Source organism: Chroicocephalus ridibundus, chromosome 4 (assembly GCF_963924245.1).
Source record: "Chroicocephalus ridibundus chromosome 4, bChrRid1.1, whole genome shotgun sequence".
NCBI lineage: Eukaryota > Metazoa > Chordata > Aves > Charadriiformes > Laridae > Chroicocephalus > Chroicocephalus ridibundus.
This window is the reverse complement of record NC_086287.1, coordinates 13714848-13723426: the sequence shown is the minus strand read 5'-3', so window position 1 is coordinate 13723426 and position 8579 is coordinate 13714848. Positions and strand designations below refer to the sequence as shown.

Sequence of the window (8579 nt, the reverse complement as noted above, 5' to 3'; positions counted from 1 at the left end):
TGTACGAAGTCTTACATTATAAAAGAACGCAGCTGTATGCAACAAAAATAAACCAGTCTCAGGACAGAAATAATAACAACAAATGAAATGGCAAGTGGTAATGTTCTGAGGGCAACCGAGAGAAGAAAAAGACTGAAAGTGGGGAAAAAAATCCAAGCAAATACCTTATGAAAGAAAAAAGGTTCCTGCATACAATGTGACCTTTTAGTTGCATCATATGAATGGTAATGTATGTACTTTGCTACAATTGATTTTTAATTGCTGGGGGACCTTTTTATGTTATTTAGCTAGTATAGGCAGGATAAGATTTTTCATAGAGCAATTATTATTTCGTAACTAAGATAAATGTTATAAATTATGAAAGACTTCAATAAAAATATACATGTACTCTTACAAAAGTAAAATTTAATTTCTTCCTCAAATAACATCAGACTAATAAACTTTCAAAGGACACAGATAACCTGTACAGGGAGACCTGGCAGCCCTCGGACATTGCCACAGGCAGAGGTGGAGAAGAAAAACCCTTACCCTGATTGCATGGTTTGTTCAATCCATTTGAGGATTTGACCAATAATCTGTAAATCGATAACTTAGTTCTTATATATAGATCCAGCCAGCGTATGAAAAAGAGAGGCCTAAACTCTCAGTCTAGTTTTACAGTGTTACACTGCAAGATTCTGTAATTTTCTGTTATTTCAGGATTATAAAGTGGTTCGTAACTCAAATACTCAGTTTTTAACACTGTCTCTTTTACTTTATTTTGCATAGAAATTTGTAATGTTCACATACAAGCAATTATAAGAGTTCAGTCTTTTGTGAAGGTTTAGGACAGAGGTTTATTTTTTATTTCAGTGCAAAATTGTAAGTACTTGTATTATAAATGGGTCTGTACATTTTATATGACTTTTACAAGCTACTTACAGCATGTACATAACGACACCTATGCTCCAAACGTCACACTGTTGGCCGTAGTCGTAGGCACCGATAACTTCAGGGGCTGCCAACCGAGCAGAAAAAATAGTATTAATAATACAAAAAAAAACTTTTAAATGCTTAAACACAAAGCACGAAGAATGTGCTGATGTAGTGTAATTTATTCCCAAATGTAAAGAGGAACCAACAGCAGATGTTTAAATGAATAATGTACAGACCTTAACAATTCATGCTGATGTGTCCTCACTTTTATCATTTAGCTGTTAAGGGGGTGGTGACATCGTGACATTAGCTGTATGATTAAACTTAGTATTCTTTTTCCCCACAGTAACTTACTAAAGCAGTATTGATAACACACTGGCTTAAAGTACTGCAAGACACGACACAAACTTTTCATTTTCTCCCAGATATAAGCGTAGTACATAAAAGCACAGGCTTTTTGCAAAGCACAAGAGCCTCTCTTTGCACATATTAGCTCGAATGCATCATACCATGAACAAAATCAATGCCAAAATACTCTAAAATAAAACTTTTCAAACCTATTTATTTATATCCTCGATTAAAAATTCACAAATTATGATCTATTCAAGAATCGCTTTATATTATTTCAGTCACATGTCACAAAGATGCTGCTTTGGGGCCATCTTAGTGGTATTTTATCTGCTATGTCATGGGAGATGTGGTTGTGAGTTCACAGAAAATTTATGGTCTTCACTTCCAGAATCCTTGGAGATGACATACTCAGCCCCAGTAAGGAACAGAAGATAAAAACCTTCACGCAGCAGAAGATGAGACTGACACAGAGGTGTTGTCCCACCAGATTGAAAAGGTTGGTTAACTGTCATCTCGGTTTTTTGTGTTTCAGGTAGGTACCAAGCTTCAGATACCTAATCAATATCTCAAGGCACTTAAAACTGTCAACTTAAGGGTTTGATAATTCCACAACTGGTAAAACAAGACTTTAAAGGAGATTCTTACCATTAGTATTGCCAAACTGGCCAAAACCTACAGCATCACCTCATTTTTAATCGATTGGTTTGAGAACATTTTAAACCATCAGTAATTCATGCTAGTAACATCCTCGGAAAACTTACAAACTTAAATAAAGTTTATATCCTTATATACATATCCTACAGAGAATAAAATTACTGAATCAGGAAATTGCTATTACTTTTACAATTATTTTTTTTTCCTTAATAAACCAGTCTGGTTAAACGGTGACTTTCCAGAAGTGTTACGCGCAAGAAGGGAGCGTACAAAAGATTGAAATAAGAACAAAAGGAAAACATAAGCATAGAGGCGCAAAATCAGAAAGGAAAAATGAGGATCAACGAACAAGGGATGTAACTAAAAATGAAATAATCTCTAAGTATATGAGTAGTAGGAAGACAATGAATAAAGAGGCTGGTATCGTATTCAACCAAGAATGCAATTGATAGATGATGCTCAGAAGGCAAATGTATTTAATGTCTTCTTACATCAATCTTAACCAAAATGTCAGCTGCAGGCAGTGGATAGCACAATCAATATCAATGACAAAGGGGCAAGACCTCAGTTTTTCACAGAGAAGCAAAAGGTTAACAAGTACTTGGGTTGGAAATTTTAAAATCAGCCATAACCGATAAAATTCACTCTAGAATACTTTAAAAACTGACAAGAATTTTCAGAGCTATTAGTGGTTCGGGAGCTATTAGTGGAGGCAAGTAAAATACTTGAAAAAAAAAGGCAATCATGGTATCTAGCCATAAGAGGGTGGAAACGCTGGCATCAAAGAATTACAGATGCATCCCATTAATTTTAATTCCCAGGAAAATACTGGAAATAATAAGCACCTAGAAGAAAACAAAGAGGTAAGTAACAGCCATTATGCACCTGTCAGGAACAAATCTCCATGTAGCACAGGTTGACAGGCTTCGGGGTTAGAGGAGGAACACTAAATATCACATATCTCTATTTTAGTAAGGCTTTTGATACAGATTCACATAACTTTTTTCATAATACTGTCTACATTAAAATATCACAGGAACAATGCACACATGCTTATAAAAAACGCTTCTCAGAGAGCAGTTGTAACTTGTTCATTGTCAAAGTGGAAGGTTGCGCCAAGGGATGTTTTGTAGGTGTCTATCCCAGACTTGATACCATTATAATTGATGACCTGGATGGTCCAAGATAGAACATGCTTATTAAATCTGAAGGCAACATCAAGCCAGGAATGTCTGTAAGTATATTGAAAGACGAGCTGAGAATGCAAACACGAGGAGATGAGCTGGTGAGGCAGCAGCTCAAGAACTGTTGAGAATCAAAGCTGAACATGGGTTAACAGTCCCAGTGTTACCGGACAACACCTCTGGGAGGCAGGACTGGCGTAAAGGAGCCACTCTGGTACGAAACCTCTTTGTGCTCGCCAGCCCTTTCTGAGGAGGCCAAGGCCAACACTCCTCCCCTTGTCTGGGTTGGAAGCTATTTAAATATGCCAGGTGAAAAAACACGCTAATGGCCTGCTTGACTTCCGGAGGGCGGACTTTGGCTTGTTCAGGACACTGGTTGAGAGAGTCCCTTGGGAGATAGTCCTGAAGGGCAAAGGGGTCCAGGAAGGCTGGACGCTCTTCAAGAAGGAAATCTCAAAGGCCCAGGAGCAGGCTGTCCCCAAATGTCGCAAGTCTAAAGGGCGGGGAAAATGGCCAGTCTGGATGAACAAGGAACTTCTGATGGGACTTAGGAATAAAAGGAGGGTTTACCACCTTTGGAAGAAGGGACAGGCAACTCAGGAGCAGTACAGAGATCTCGTTAGGTTATACAGAGAGAAAATTAGGAAGGCAAAAGCCCAGCTGGAGCTCAACTTGGCCACTAACATAAAGGACAACAAAAAAAGTTTTTATAAATACATCAACAAAAAGAGAGCCAGGGAGAATCTCCATCCCTTACTGGATGCAGGGGGGAAAGCTGCAACCAAGGACGAGGAGAAGGCTGAGATACTTAATGCCTTCTTTGCCTCCATCTTCAATAGTCACACCAGCTATCCCCAGGGTGTTCAGCCTCCTGAGCCGGAAGATAAGGATGGAGAGCAGAACAACCCACCCATAATCCAGGAGGAAGTAGCCAATGATCTGCTTCTGCACCGAGACACACATAAGTCTATGGGGCCAGATGGGATTCACCCAAGAGTACTCAGGGAGCTGGTGGGAGAGCTCACCAAGCCTCTCTCCATCATTTATCCACAATCCTGGACAACAGGGGAGGTACCAGATGACTGGAGGGTGGCTAATGTGACGCCCATCTACAAGAAGTGTCGGAAGGAGGATTCGGGGAACTACAGGCCTGTCAGCCTGACCCCAGTACCAGGAAAGATCATGGAGAGGATCATCTTGAGTGAGCTCTCACGGCAAGTGCAGGGCAGCCGTGGAATCAGGGCCAGCCAGCATGGGTTTAGGAAGGGGAGGTCCTGCTTAACCAATGTGATCTCTTTCTCTGACCATGTGACCCACCTTCTGGATGCGGGGAAGGCTGTGGACATTGTCTATCTGGACTTTGGTAAGGCTTTTGACACCATCCCCCACAGCATTCTCCTGGAGAAGCTGGTGAATCATGGCATAGACAAGACTACTCCATGCTGGGTTAAAAACTGGCTGGATAGCCGTGCCCAGAGAGTTGTGATTAATGGGGTGAAATCCTCTTGGCGGCCGGTCACCAGTGGTGTCCCACAGGGCTCAGTTTTGGGGCCAGTTTTAATATCTTTATCAATTATTTGGATGAGGGGATTGAGTGCACCCTCAGTAAGTTTGCAGATGACACCAAACTAGGTGGGAGTGTTGATCTGCTTGAGGCTAAGAAGGCTCTACAGAGGGACCTGGACAGGCTGGATCGATGGGCCAAGGCCAACTGTATGAGGTTTAATAAGGCCAAGTGCCGCATCCTGCATTTCGGTCACACCAACCCCAAGCAACGCTACAGGCTTGGGGAAGAGTGGCTGGAAAGCTGCCCGGCAGAGAAGGACCTGGGGGTGCTGGTGGACGGCCAGCTTAACATGAGCCAGCAGTGTGCCCAGGTGGCCAAGAAGGCTAACAGTATTCTGGCTTCTATCAGGAACAGCATGGCCAGCAGGAGCAGGGAAGTGATCGTGCCTCTGTACTGGGCACTGGTGAGGCCTCACCTCGAGTCCTGTGTTCAGTTCTGGGCCCCTCTGTACAAGAGGGACATTGAAGTGCTGGAGCGTGTCCAGAGGAGAGCTACCAGGCTGGTGAGGGGTCTGGAGGCCAGGTCATATGAGGAGAGGCTGAGGGAGCTGGGCATGTTTAGCTTGGAGAAGAGGAGGCTGAGGGGAGACCTCATTGCCCTCTACAACTACCTGAAAGGAGGCTGTAGAGAGGTGGGTGTTGGCCTCTTCTCCCAGGTGAATAATGACAGGACCAGAGGAAATGGTCTGAAGTTGTGGCAGGGGAGGTTTAGACTAGATATTAGGAAGAATTACTTTACTGAAAGAGTGGTCAGACACTGGCACAGCCTGCCCAGGGAGGTGGTTGAGTCACCATCCCTAGAGATGTTTAAGAAATGTCTAGATGTGGCACTTCAGGGCATGCTCTAGTGGCAGAGATTGTAGGTTGTTTGGTTGGACTCGATGATCTCAAAGGTCCTTTCCAACCATGAAGATTCTATGATTCTATGATTTCAGATTCTTTGGTGGGTAATGTCTCCCATCAGTTTTGTCTGGGCTTTAAGTATCCATGAACCTTCCAAGGCAGGCTTAAAGGATGGCACAACCTTAAATACTATTCAAATTCTCAACCAATGAAGAATTTCAGAGGTTTCAAACTTCCAGAATAGCAAGAGAAAGAAAATGTGTAGGCAAACATACCCCAGAGCTGATTTAAAAGAAATCTTTGTTTGTTTTCTTCAGAGCCCCATTTATCTCCACTCCAGTTCACTGAACCATTTAGAGGCAGATGATAAAGCCCAAGACTATTAAAAGAAACCTTTCCAAAAAAGTAGTCATCACCTGTCCCTGAAAAGGGGATGTAAAGAACCTACACAGCTGTTCTGCCTCAAAAGAACTATGAAGGCTGATTGAATAACAGCACAATGAAACACAGTTATTGCCAAGAAATCTTAGGTCATCCCTAATGTTGTTTGATAGTGAGAGCATTCAAATTAAAATAGTGATTCCATACGCTTTCATCAAAAGATACAAATAGCTGAATTTTTCCTCGTAAAAAATTACTTAAACTCTGTCTTTTTTGCTGCAAAAAAAAAAAAAAAAAAAGGAAGCAGTCAGGACCCACATAAGAAACATAGCAAACACAATTCCGTACCCTCAGTTTCTCCCACCGTCAATCGCTGAGTTGTCCAAACTCTTCAGTGCCTGAAACGCTTCTCAACATGGGCTGTTCTACCCAAGATAGTACATTCAAGATCCAATAATTCAGTTCTACAGGATTATTTTAGAAGATGCCTCAACTACTGCTAAAACAGCAAACCAGCAATGGAGAAATTGCATATGATTTATTAAGCACCAAAGACTATTTTTTTTCAGTAAAAAGATGTAAGCATATGGCACATTGTGTTTAGGTAGTAAATATTTATTAATCTCAAGGGAATCCCATAATTGTGTTTCAATCAAGGGCACAGTCTAAATAGGCTTTTTTTCTGAATTACTAACAGATTTACATTAAATTGACAATATTCCTAATTTAAAAATTAATTACATCTTACAGAACCTGCTGGCTTCCTGTAAGTAATGGCTTGGGACTATACTAATATAGATCTAGATGAACAAGGTATGGTTACTTTAAGGATTTTGTATTTTTTTTTTAATTGATCTGGATATATACTTGCCATGTTTTTTTAAAAAAAACAAGCCTTTTTCAGCAGTGGCACTTAGCTTCCAAAAAGACTTTTTTTTTCCCCCCTAATAACACCATTTAGTAGCTCATTTCAAAAGCTGCTAATAGGTATCAAAGTCAGGTCTCCCAGTAATACCTGGATATTAAAACCAGTTCTTGAAGCAGAGCTGCTACAATTGTCGTCTTACCTTTATGTTTAATTTCATTTCATTTGCTCCATTGATGTCACTGCTTTTAACTAAAATGTTTTCCACTTTTAGATCTCTGTGAACAATATCTGCCAAGAGAGAGTAAGAAATAAAATGTTATCAGTCGCAGTGAAGATATTCTGACAGAAATGTTTTAAACTCTTTCGATTGAGTAATTTCTTTGATCAATTCCAGTGCATTTTACTCTGAACTACTGGAAGCCTAACCAAAAGCATCTTTCCCATTTCATCCAGGGAGTCATACAAGTATTTCAAATTTTCAAATTTCATTCCTCCCCACAGCCCTGAAATATAGGAAAAAGTTCATATTGGTTCAGTCTTCAATATCAGTGGATCACCTGACATCATCTGACAGAAGAGTAGTGTTTATATTGTATAATTATCAAATTTGCATGTGTTTTCCTACATGCCATTCATTTTCATATCCAAAACCAGTAGTAATTTTTGCCCTTCCAATGAGCACCCAGAAGAAACAAGGCTCTAAACAAGGTACCATTCCATAACCCCATGTGTCTCTGTGGAGAAAGACGAAAGTAAATGCAGGATTTCTAGTAGCAGTATGCTGTAACAGAGAGATTAATAATTTCTGTGTAAAAAGCTCCAGAATTATTCACAATCCCACACTATTTATCAATTCTAAATTTCTGTCCGGATGGGTTAACTCTGTTGTGGACTGTGCAGATTTGGAATGTTTCCATGTGGTGGATGAAAACGCTGATGTTCACTGAATCCTAAATGCAACACAAACTGTTAAGAAGTATCAGAAACAATCTGCTTCTGCTTTTTTACCTCCTGTAATAGACTATACACTTAACAACTAAACTAAGTTAATGTTACAATGCAAAGCAGTTGCAAGTTAGGAAATAATAAAACATGTTATTATCCATAGCTGGCGTGGAAAGAGAAACAGAAGTAAAATGGTATCAGTTATTGCATCTGTAAGAAAAATAAAGTTCTAAAAATGCATTCATGTAGTGTATTTTACTTTTTCTTTACCAGACTATCTTTATACTATGAAATAAATAATAGATAAGAATAGCAATCAGTAACTGTTGTTAAATGTATGAACACTTGAAATCAATGAACATATGGGAGAGACACAGGAACTTAATTACCATTTTGTGAAGATACGCCGTTGCTGAAGCAAGACCCTGAATGATGTGCCTTGTCTCATTTTCTGTAAAATGTCCTTTACTACAAAGAAATTTTTTAAAGTTCTCCATCCTCACACAGCTCCATTATAAGATACATCTGCTAATGTTAATAAAGAAAGAACGTAATGATTTGGTTATTTCTGAGTTTAGTTTCTTTTAATGTAATAAAAGTATATATGATTAATAGCAGTGCTCCAGCTCCAGAGATGACCTAGAACCCCAGTGCACTTAGGATTTTATGAGCAGAAGACAAGGGACAATTGACCTGCCGCAAATATTGCCAAGTGCTTACTACAAGAAACTCTCAAGATTTCAAAACACATACATTTAAAAAATGTATAAAAATACTATGATTTCAAAACAAGGACTAAGTATGGACTTAGCTTACAGCCTCTTCCATCCAATGCGTCATCAATGGCTTTTACAGAAAGCCTAAGAAAGTAC

General features: G+C 39.7%; 1 protein-coding gene across 1 annotated transcript; it reads right to left on the bottom strand.

The window, feature by feature from the left end:
* Positions 1-918: 918 nt before the first annotated feature.
* Positions 919-8232, bottom strand: STK33 (serine/threonine kinase 33). The gene is given in 4 exon segments (XM_063334582.1): positions 919-997; positions 6962-7053; positions 8099-8192; positions 8194-8232. Coding segments are annotated over 4 exon segments (282 nt in total). The 3' UTR covers positions 919-940.
* Positions 8233-8579: the final 347 nt, after the last annotated feature.